The sequence below is a fragment of the Dendrobates tinctorius genome, unplaced genomic scaffold, assembly GCF_039654945.1.
Source record: "Dendrobates tinctorius isolate UK_male_01 unplaced genomic scaffold, ASM3965494v1 ptg000057l, whole genome shotgun sequence".
NCBI lineage: Eukaryota > Metazoa > Chordata > Amphibia > Anura > Dendrobatidae > Dendrobates > Dendrobates tinctorius.
Window position 1 is genome coordinate 27,229,604 of NW_027361725.1, and position 11,980 is coordinate 27,241,583.

At 43.6% G+C, this 11,980-nt stretch overlaps 1 protein-coding gene across 2 annotated transcripts in view; it reads left to right on the plus strand.

Annotated features, from left to right (window-relative positions):
- The window catches only part of TMEM87A (transmembrane protein 87A), a 132,075-nt gene extending 126,269 nt beyond the window's left edge, over window positions 1-5,806 (plus strand). For both annotated transcript variants that reach the window (XM_073577853.1, XM_073577851.1), the window contains exons 17-20: window positions 910-971; window positions 2,420-2,472; window positions 3,685-3,715; window positions 4,032-5,806. In XM_073577853.1, coding sequence (XP_073433954.1) covers window positions 910-971; window positions 2,420-2,472; window positions 3,685-3,715; window positions 4,032-4,073 — 188 coding nt within the window. In that variant the 3' untranslated portion in view covers window positions 4,074-5,806. The remainder of the gene's footprint in view (window positions 1-909; window positions 972-2,419; window positions 2,473-3,684; window positions 3,716-4,031) is intronic.
- The last annotated feature ends 6,174 nt before the right edge of the window (window positions 5,807-11,980 follow it).

Genomic DNA, 11,980 nt, shown 5'->3' on the forward strand with positions numbered 1-11,980 from the left:
AAAAATGGAGACGCTACGGGTCTCGGAAAATGGCGCAGTTTATTTTTATTTTTTTTTTTTTTTTTTAACAAACTTTGGATTTTTTTCACCACTTAAATGAAAAAAGAACCTAGATATGTTTGGTGTATATGAGCTTGTAATGACCTGGAGAATCATAATGGCAGGTCAGTTTTAGCATTTGGTGAACATGGTAAAAAAAAAGTCCAAAAAACTTTGTGGAATTGCACTTTTTTTTGCAATTTCACTGCACTTAATTTTGTTCCCGTTTTTGAGTACACAATATGGTAAAACCAATGGTGTCGTTCAAAAGTACAACTTGTCCCTCAAAAAACAAGCCCTCACATGGTCATATTGATGGAAAAATAAAAGTTATAGCTCTGGGAAGAAGAGGAGCAAAAACAAACGCAAAAACGAAAAGGGCAGGGTCTTGAAGGGGTTAAATGTCACTGTCAGTTACTGACCATGGCAAGTAAATGGCATAATCCTGGAGGCCAGTCACTTCATGTGCCCATCGGCCTTCCTCTGTGGTTTGATTGAGGAGCTTACTGTGACAATGCACCAGTAGGGTATGCGAATTGGACCCTCACAGCACCCATGCAGCAAGGCTGAGTCCCCATGACTCTTGGCAACACCACTCCACAGGCAGAAAACCACAGCGACAAAGGCCACCACACAGCACCAACACTAAGTGAATGGTGGTAGAAAAAAACTGACCTTCCACAAGCTCTGAGTGTGAGCTGAGAGCAGAATTAAGTGGAACAGGTATATAGTGTAATAGCAATTTTCTATGCTTTTTAGAACCTGAGGCAATTAGGAAATACTACTTTCTAGCTAAGGAAAAAAAAAACGGAAAAAATATAAAACATTGACCTTTTATTACTGTCATTTAATTTTTTTTTTTTTCTACAGAGGGGATGAAAATGAGAAGTTCAAAGCCAGAAACCAATGGAAATTCTAAAGTGACTAAAGCTGTAAGTAGACATGACACAAAACAAATGTAGTAAATCCGAGTTTTCACTCATTGGCTAATGACAAAGGTTGCATCCTAAGACTGTGCATTATTCAAAGCTACTTCGTCCTTTAGGGAATGTATGGCCGTGTGCTCGGTTTGCATGGCTGAAGCGCATGAGTACAATAATTAGGATGGGTAGCAGCATACCGTATTTTTCAGACTATAAGACGCACCGGACCATAAGATGCACCCCAAATTTTCAGAAGGTAAATAGAGGAAAAAATGTGTCTAATGGGGGTCCGTCTTACAGTCCGAATTTAGCTTACCCGGGGGGGGGGGGGCGGTTTGGGGTTAGTCAGAAGCGCTGGTAGATCGGGGGGCACAGGAGATGTTCGGTGGTCCGGTGATATGACCCCCATCCCAGGCTGGTGCAGCGGCCTCCCGCAGCAGGTTCGGCGGTTGTGCTCGGGGCTCTGCAGGCATCCTGTGGAAGCCTGGAAGCCCCGCATATGCATTGCTGCGATGCCGGTGGCCTTCGGGAAATTCCTTCCCCGGCTGGTGTGGCAGCGAGATCTCAATCTGAGCATGCGCCGACCCTCGCGGCCATTTTCCCGGAGGCCACCGCATCGCAGCAATGGATGTGCGGGGCCGTATTTGTAAGTATATTCTGACTATAAGACACACCCCCATTTTCCCCAAAAAATTTTTGGGAAAAAAGTACGACTTATAGTCCAAAAAATACGGTACTTTTGACCATATAGTGTATCTCTCAAATGAGACCGAATACTCCCCCCGCTATGAATATGATTGGGGGAGCTTTAGATACTTGAGGATTCCTACACTCATTGCTTTGGACCTCACTGCATGCCATCACTCCATTCATTGACTATGGCACGGTTAGCAGTCTCATACACACTGAATAGCAGTAGTAGCACGCAATTGCAGCCACTGCTCGAACTCGAGACATTTTAGTGCCCTGTATATGGGAAAGGTAGAGGGTCCCAGTGGTTGGGCACCCAGCTCTCAGAAAGTTTTACTTGTCCTGTAGAAGGATGATGCTTGAGCAACCGCTTTAATAATGTAAACTAGTGATGAGCGAACGTGCTCAGATGAGGTGTTACCTGAGCATGCTCAGGTGCTAACCGAAGTGTCTTCAGCGTGCTCGAAAGAACATGTTCGAGTCCCAACTGCTGCATGTCAAGCAGCTTTTTGACAGTCGCAACACATGCAGGGATTGTATAACAAACAGGCAATCCCTGCATGTGTTGCAGCTGTCGAACACCCGCAAGACATTCAGCATTTGGGACTCGAACATGTTCTTTCGAGCACGCTGAAGACACTTCGGTTAGCACCTGAGCATGCTCGGGTAACACTTTATCCAAGCACATTCGCTCATCACTAATGTAAACATTTTACGTAAACATTTATGATTGTAAGAGTCTTTCGTTTGTTTTTTTTTTTTTATAGGAAGAAGATTTGAAGTGGGTAGAGGAGAACATTCCCTCATCTGTGACTGATGTGTGAGTATTTTTTGCTCACAATAGATGTTGAATTGATGTGTATATAGCTTTGTCCTCTTAAAAGAATCTTCTAATCTCAATCTATGATGCTAAAATAGAAGTTGTAGATCAAAGAACAAAATTAGTTACTATTCTATTATCCAGCATCACAACTAGCGCAGCTTCAACTCTCAATGAGAAAAGTTCACCGTGGCCACAGCGTTTGAACGCGGCCTTAGATTGTGAGCCTGAGTCTTTTTTTGATATGGGGAATGGTAACACCTGTCTCTTTGTATATAACAAGCGACACCATGTAAAGCTTTAAAAATTGATGCTCTAGGATTGTTATCTTTTGAGGAATACAGATACTTTTTTTCTTATGTTGATGGTGTGGTCTAGATATTTACAAGCGTGGTGAGAAGCGTGATAAATAAGGCAAAATTTGTTGCATTGCACATTGCATACAAACACTTTAGGGGATAGGATTTAGTTGGCCTGATTTCATCACTGTTTTCTCTAGAATTTCAGCGTAGAGAAAAATCCACTTTGTGATTATTTTGTAATCTGTATTTGAAGTTTTCTGCTAATAAGATTTCAGTGCACAGGGGCCTGACTGTACACACGGGGTCGTCTCCTCCCTGTCTCCGATTCCCTGGACTCCTCTTCCTGCCTCTGGTCTGTGATTGACCTGCCGGGGGAATTGCAGAGCGGAGGCAGGTGGAGGGGCCGGTGGGAATCGCAGAGAGGAGGCAGGTGGAGGGGCCGGTGGGAATCGCAAACGGGAGAAGGATACCCAGTGCACAGTCCGGCCCCTGTGCACAGAAATCTAATTGACAGAAAACGTCAGATGGTGATTAAAGAAGAATCACAAATTGGATTTCTTAACTATATTACAGTGCCATTAGTAAGGTCTTTACATTACAAAGTCGTGCAGACAGGTTGCCTTTAAATGAGCAAAAAACACCACTTTATATTCAGATTTTACATAATTTCCAGAGTTGCATAGACTCCTTGTCCCACCCCCAGAGTTTTCTGCATACTTGCATATAACTATTATTGTCATGCCTAAGTAGTATTGCTATTACCATAATGTGCTTTTCCAGCAAAACTTGCATTGTACTAATTAAAGCTAAACTGATGCACAAAGCAGATGCTTAAGAAGTTGTGCCATGAGAAATCTGTTGTAGTTTCTTTTCAATGACTGTTTTGTGCTTTTTTTTTTTTTTTTGGCAGAGCTCTTCCAGCATTATTGGATTCAGATGAGGTCAGTGTGTTTCACTTATATTTCTGGCTGCAGAACTCATGACAGTCATGTGCTCGGTTATAAGGAGTCATCTTACTAGTGATCAGTCAGAAACTCAACAAGACCCTGTCGGGTTAAAAATGGAAAATTATCTATTCCAAGCTGAATATGTAGATCTGTTCATTACTGCAGAATATACATATTATACATACTAGCATGAATAATAGGGAAAAGATCTGTACAGCTATATTAAAAAGTTATCTTGAGGATTTAAAAAATCAAAAAATAATAATTTCACCTGTCTTAATATTAACATTTTATTTTTGCCTATTTACAGGAGAGGATGATCACACATTTTGAAAGATCTAAGATGGAGTGATGAACGGTGAAATATGGACGTAACAAGACCAGATGCTCCCGGCAGGCAGGACAGCATACTGAATATCACAGATTAGGTGTCCTCATTTGAAGGCTGTTGTAAAGACTTCCCTTGAAACTAATCCTTCACCTTTCAAATACTGCTTATTTTAACACGGTGAAAGAATTTTGCCCAACTTCTAACACTTGGCTGTCAAAGCAGGAAGCTTGGAGCCAATTACAAACTTTATCATTTAATACCAGATTTCTTTGCAAGTGAAAAATCATATATGTCTGGTGAGAACAAGAGTGCTTTGTGTCAACCTGGAACTGGCAGGTCTTTCCAGAATTTGCACTTTAGTTACATAAATTTGATTTACGTTATAAAAAAAAAAAAAAACCTCAGGCTGGCAGCACTTGTCTTTGTTTAGGTAGGCAGCTGACTTTGGGTGAATGTTATGTGAGATATATGTACATTTTATTCTTTGGGATTGTTCTGGGAACTTCTGTTTACAAAACTCTTGCTTACAGTTTAAGTCCACTGTCTGTTTTCTAAAAGAATCATCACTTTCTGGTAATTACAGCTGGACTTTTAATGGGACTGTGTTAGCTTGTACATGAATGTATAATGAAGTTTGGCAGGGTGCACTAGCAATGGTTCTTATGAATTCACACCTTATCGAAAAAGGAAATGGTCTTGTGACTAGTGATGAGTGAACACGCTCAGATAAGGTACTATCTGAGCATGCTTCGGTGCTAACCAAGTATTTCAGCGTGCTCGAAAATCATGTTCGAGTCACCTCGGCTGTATGTCTCGCAGCTGTTCGACAACTGCAACACATGCTGGGATTGCCTATCAAACAATCTCTGCATGTGTTGTGGGGTCTCCAACATATTATTCGAGCACGCTGAAGACATTCGGTTAGCACCCGAGCGTGCTTTGATAATACCTTCTCCGAGCACCTTCACTCATCACTACTTGTTACCTATAACAACCATAATCCAATATTTTTCTTTCTGGCACAGTTTGGAAAGCTCAAGTTGTTCTTAGTGACTTTGAGCAAATTACATGTTGCGTTTTTTTTTGTTTTTATTTCTGAGGGTTGAGACGTAAAAGGACCAAGGGAAACCTTTGTTTTGTATAATATGCTCTATGCCACAAAGCATGGTGTGGGCTTCAGGAAATATGCCCACATTATTGGACACTCCACAGAACGAGTTCCTCTTGTTTTTTTCTGTTGCAGTAGTTTACGTGGCAGTCAGGTTAGATCCCAAAAGATATAGGAAGGTGCTGCCATCATACTTTGCATCATTAATTGGTCGTCACAATATGGTTTATAGGCACATCATACACTGAAGTTCATTGACATGACCGTTCGCACCCGACATTAAATTTCTCTATACATTTCTTATTTTTTAGTCGGCATATTAGGTGCACTCCTTTATGCGGCTGTCTCCATTTTCTCCGTGGTTGTTTTTCTTTTTTTTTTTTTTTTTCTTCAGAAAAGAAGAAAATTGACCACAGAGCTCAGAAATAGACTGGACGTTCAAATTTCATGTTGGGGTTGTGGGGCCGCTTTAACTGTTAAGCAAAGAGATGTTTGAATTATGAAGTGCATTGGATTTCCAGAATGTAAGCCGGCCTACGGAGCAAATATTTTTCACAAAGATCTTGAAAGATTTTGTCATTTTGAAGTTTTGATTGATATGTTTGTGCTTTTGTCTTTTTTATTATTATAAATTATCTTAAACCTTCATCTTGTGCATATTTCTTTACAAATATCGTCTTTCTACTAGACTTTTTTTTTTTTGTTTTTTTGTCTTGTATTGAAATAGAACCTAACACATTCCAGTTTCAATAAGCGGCTTGTAAGATGGCAGAGCATAGGCAAAAATCTGTGCAGATTTTTATTATGCTTAAAGGAGTTCTCCAGGAACTTAAAGGAGTTGTCCACTACTAGGACTTAACATTAAGAGAAAGCCAGGGCTGCAGCTCATCCCAGACATTCTCTTAAAAAGGGGTCTTATACTAAATATTTGGCCCCCATAAAATAATAAAGCCTTTACTTACTCCCGTGCTGGTGCTGTTCCAGCGGTGTCGATACTTGCGGTCCTGGGGCTGCGATGCGGTGTTGTGACACGTGATGCCCGGCACTCAAACAGCGTTGGCGTCACTATCCCACCTTCAGACAAACTGAACATGAAGAGTAAGTCAGGGATGAGCTGCAGCCCGGACTTCCTCTTAATGTTAAGTTCGTACACAACACCGCATCACAGCACCAGGGAGAGTGAGTGCCGACACTGCGGGAATGGCATTGGAACTGGAGGTGAGTGTAGACTTTATTTTATCGGGGCCTGTGATGGATCGCACAGGGGAAGGGGGTGTCGACTTTGCTCACCTCGGGGGGAGGTGAGAGAAGGACCCAGCAGGGATCAGCTCTCTGGCGCCACCACTTGCCCCAGGTCTGTCAGGGACCTGCACCAAGGGCAAATAGTCGCCAAAAAGGCTTCCCTTATAGGTACGAGTTATTGAGGCGCTCCTATTGTGGGGGGATATATATCACCAGTCCAGGCCGGGGATATATATATCTGCCAGAGTAAGGAATGCCGGTTCCGAGAATGTGCTCGGCTAGGCTCAGAGATTTTTCATTCTGTTGTTATAGGTCATTTTCCACATTCAATACCTCAGAGCCTTGCTGTGACCTGTGGTGCTTGAGTTAGACAAAGAGAGCCAGCTGGCTGTAGCTGCAGGAGAGTTCACACCCTTGTGATAATTGGTGGGGACCAGAGCTTCAAAGGGCTTGTTCTTGGAGTTAATTAAAGAAAAACATTGATCCTAGGGAATTATGTAAAATAATAAATTATATTGTGGTACCGTGTTAGCCAGAAAAATCCATGTGCATACTTTTCCGCCCTATGATGACAAAAGTATTCTGAGTATATCACTCTGAGAATACTTTTGTCATCATTGGGCGGAAAAATATTCACATCGATCCTAGGGAATAAATGCCAAGGGAGGGGGCTGAGTGGTATGGGATTTGGATGTTTCGCCCCCAGCAGTTCGCCCCCAGCAGTTCGCCCCCGGGTACATTTTGACCCCAGCATTTGGCCCCAAGGAGATTTCACCCCCGCACATTTCGCCCCCAGCAGTTCACCCCGGATGTTTCGCCCCCAGCAGTTCGCCCCCAGACGTTTCACCCCCAGCAGTTCGCCCCCAGCAGTTCGACACCGGATGTTTCGCCCCTGGATTTTTCGCCCCCGGATGTTTCGCCCCCAGCAGTTCAGCCCCCGATGTTTTGCCCCCGGATGTCTCCCGCCTGGATTTTTTACCCCCAGCAGTTTGCCCCCGGATGTTACACCTACAGCATTTTGTCCCTGTTAGTGTCACCATCTAATGTTTTGCCCCTAGCATTTTGACCCCAGATGTTTCACCCTCAGCTTTTGAGGTCAACATACAGGGAACAAAACATCTAGGGCTGAACATACCTGGGGGTAAAATATACAGGACCCCAATTGCTGGGGATTCTTGTGGCTGCCTTTTCAACAGCTCTATTGGCTGGCCTTAAAGGAGTATTATCACCCTAGAACACACAAATAACTGACATACTTACCTGTTGCAGCTGCAGCTCTTGGGTCCAGGAGTGCAGTCTAGCGGTTCCCCGTGACGTCTTCTCCTGCTTCTGGCTGTCTTTTCATCTTGCCTGGATCACTGATCCATGAAGCATGAAGAATGCCGTGGCAGTGAGGCCAAATGTCTCCTGGCCGCTCACTGACATGACATCACTCCTGCCCCATTCATCAGTCAATCCAGTGGGCAGGATGCCTCTCCTGTCACCAAAACACTGCTGCACATGCGCAGTGCCGCGATGGGATCAAGCAGAAGAAGAGGATGCTTGGAAGAAGGAGAGGACTCGTGGCCTCCGGATCCAGCATGGCGATCGCCAGCCCACACAGTCAGGAGAAGATCAGGCAAAGATGAGCAGAAGACCTCTAGATAAGTACCAGGAGGGGAAGATCGGCAGCATGCTTACCACAACATGATTGCTGAAAGCATGCTGCCTTATTTTGCTGTTCGGCATGAGAATACCCCTTTAATGCAGGCTATGTATGGAAGCAGGGGGACTGTTGACTGACTACAGGGTTAATCCCACCAACCATCTCTGCAGAACTGAGATACTGGCTATGCTGAACTAAAGTGGTGGTTAACCAGCTTCTACAGAACCTCTTTATCAGGTCTTCAGAAGGGGGGTTTTGTGATTAGCCCTCACAGAACACTCTGCCAGTACACCAAAGAATGGGGCAGCAGATAAAAGTGGTATTCTCACTTCAGGATCCCTTTTTCTGTTGATGCCCATTCCTCAGATTAGGCCAAGAATAGGGTCCAGTTGTATTCTGCATTAAACCAGCTGTTTATCAGCAGCTTTCAGCATCAAGGACAAGTGACTGGAAGCTGCAGCCGTAGCTCTCCATGATTTCAGTGAGATCCAGGGAAGATGTGACAGCGCTTGGTAAAGAGCTGATCCACCGTGACATGCCTTATACAGGGGCATGCTCTGCTCTGTGCAGAGAATGCATGTTCTGGATGGGACTCTATTGTGTGCATCTGGTCTTTCAGTAACAAATGGCCCTTTGGGGACAACCATTAAATTGGTGTGGCCCTTGGTGAATATGAGTTTGACACCCCTGATCTAAGACAAGTGACCATCATTTTACTGTCATGTACTAGTGGTGTTACACTTAATGGCTTCTTTTTGTCATACATTACATATACTATACCTAGTGATGAGCAAACCCGATCTGGAAAGTTCAGGTTTTGTATCAAACATTGCCTGCTTGGTTCAACCACACCGACCCAAGACAGGCAATGTTTGGAGTTTGCTCATCAAAAATGAAAAATTGCTTCTCTCCCCTTTGCCGAGGTCCCTACCTGTGTGGAGAGTCTTCTTAACCAAGGGAATCCCTAGCTAGGAATAATGAAAAGGATTCCCTCGGGAACGATGACATATTCACACAATATGGAAGAGGACCCTCCGCGTGTGTCGGTACCTCATAGAACCATAGGAAAAAGGATGATCACAAGGCAATTATTTGTGTGTATAAAAATATAATTTTTATTGAAACAAATTCATTAAAACCATACTGCCAAAACTGGGGAAGTAGGAGATTACAGATACACTCATTGCTCACAGTCACTCATTAAACGCGCAAATCCAGGAAGAGACAGCTACCACGAAAACGGATAGACATAGGGACTGCCAGCAATATATTGCAGCTACAAGGGGCAGAACTGAAAAAGCCCTAATAATAAACTACTACAAATATTAATATAACCATAATTATATCGCAAGCTGTATAGGCCACATCACAGATTATGATCTAGATGTCCACCATAAAACAATGCCGCTTGCCTGGCAATAACCCTCATACCCATAATTACAATAATACTCCGCAAATATAATCAGATAACCGTGGTCACTTCTGGTCCGCGCGACTGGAAGTAACGCTCACCACCCGGATGTGACGTGTCACATCCGGGTGGTGAGCATCACTTCTGGTCGCGCGGTATACCACGCTGCGGCTGGGAGATATAAATAATGGAGACACATGGTTGGTAGCAGGCCCCTTGAGAAAGGAGCCGAAACGCGCGTCGGGGCGGACGCACTAGTCCAGGAGGTAGCGGCACCCTGTATAAAAGATACCCAAAGGTAATTTTACCTGATTATATTAAAAAACACACTCCCCTTGAAAAAGCAAATGCGAAACGCGCGATGGTGTACCTCCACTACTTAAGGTAATGTAGCAACACTTTTTCTTTTATATATCTTCCTTATACCTTAGCTTTCAAATCTCTAATATGCACTCTGGTCATTTCTGCCACATGGATTAACTTTTCTCTACCTGGAGTTGCATATTTTTTCTTGGACACTTAGGCTAGTTTCACACTAGCGTTACTGGGCGCAGCGCAGGGCCGCCGCTGAGCTCCGCCCCCGGCCGTGCCTCATCCGGCCAGCTCCTCCTCCAATCACATGGCGCTGCATGCGATCAGCATACCCTATACTTAGTGTTGGGTGCGCTGGTACACTTTTGCCCGCGCATCCGCCCTTTTTGCGCTGCGCTGACGTGCGCCAAACACTGTGTTGCATTTTTGTGCACTCGGTGCAGCGCAAAAAGGGCGGATGCGCGACAGAGAATTTTGGGATGAATTCACAATAAATTTTCCTAATCAGCCGCATCCGTTGTTCATATGTCACATTAAAAACTACATTTTGCTTCAGATTTTCTGATTTTATAAAAGAAATGTTAAATTGAAGCTTGAAGCAAAATCTGGTGTGAAGGAGCTAAACAATAGTTTTTTCTACGACATGTATTGTCCCAGTGGAAATTGATATATTCCTCTTTAAAAATGCTTCCAAGCTTCAAAAATGTCACATTTTCAAAGTCGTGAAAGGAATAACGGCAGCAGAAACTAGCAAAATGCAGAATTCCATGATAATAAAAGGTTTACATTAGGAAAAACGAGCAAACATGTAGGAAGTATTTGTGAAAAAAAGCATACTAACTCAACGGTTCATTAGGTCGGGGTCATATGCAGCGTAAATGTCTAAATCCCATCCACATGCTCATGAAAAAATGCACAGTTAAAAAAAAAAATGACATGCAGTGCAGCAGTGGCGTACTTACCATGTAGGCAGGGGACGCCACTGCCCTCGGGCTGTCATGGGCCTGCCGCCAAGGGGTGTTATGCACCCATGAACAGCGGGCCCCCTGGATCTATCCTGCACTAGTAGGTGCCTGTCTCCTCCTGGAGCATGGCAAGGATAAACTAATACTCACCGCCTGCTGCTGCGCTGCTTTCCTCACTCTGCTTCGATGCAGATCCTGAGACGTGAGTGATCACATGATTGCATACATAATTCCAGGTCCTGTATCAAAGCAGCGCGTGGCAGCAGGTGGTGAATATTAATTAACCTGCCATGTTCCGGTAAGTGACCGGCACCTACCGGGGCATGGTGTACCCTCTTCCCAGCACTAATTCAGCATTGGAACTTCATTTCAGGCTGTTGGCAGGGGGCATGGCTAAAGGGGCAGGGCAGAGGTTAGGAGACATGTTAATGAATCCTTAAGGTCCATTCACATGCACTAAGTAGTTGCAGCAGACAATCTGCAGCTAATTTATAGCAGAAAATTCTACACTAAAATTGACATCTAGTGATGTGGGTTTGATGCAACAACCTTGTCCTCTGGCTGTGATTGACAATGGCAGGGATACCTGCAGATCATGGTTGGTGGACAAGGTTGCCACTCTGCTTATGAACATGGCAGACCACTGTATCTCAAAGGCAGGACTTCTACTTTGAAGCTGAGCAGAGAATCAGATTGCAACTAAACAAGTGAGGCATAGTTGGAATCAGTAGGCCTCACCCTACATTACACTATCCTCAAAGTTTCCCTTTAAGGTAAAATAATCACATAGTATTCTATATTAGCACTTTTTTTTTTTAAATTCGTTTATTAAACTATAGGCAGTTTTACAATACACACATATAGTACAAGGTGGTAAGCTTGATACAAAACATACATATGTTCAGACAGCATGAAGATGTGGGGCAAAATATGTACATCAATTGTGTGTAAATAAAGCAAACATAATATCAATATTGAATCACAGTAGTGTTGTGTTAATGTACCAGTAATAAAACCTGCCTAGCTTCTAAACCCTACCTACATCTACCAAAACACAAACTATTCCGCAGTTTACTGTGCGACATCTCCGCTCTGCAAAGTGAGGTGAGAGGAGTGCCACCTCTCCCAAATCTTTTTAAATTTACCCGGGCACCCTCTATTTTGATACAGTGTATGTTCATATGGGATAATCGAATTTACCAGAGTGATCCAGGATCCAAGAGAAGGAGGCGAATTTCCCATCCA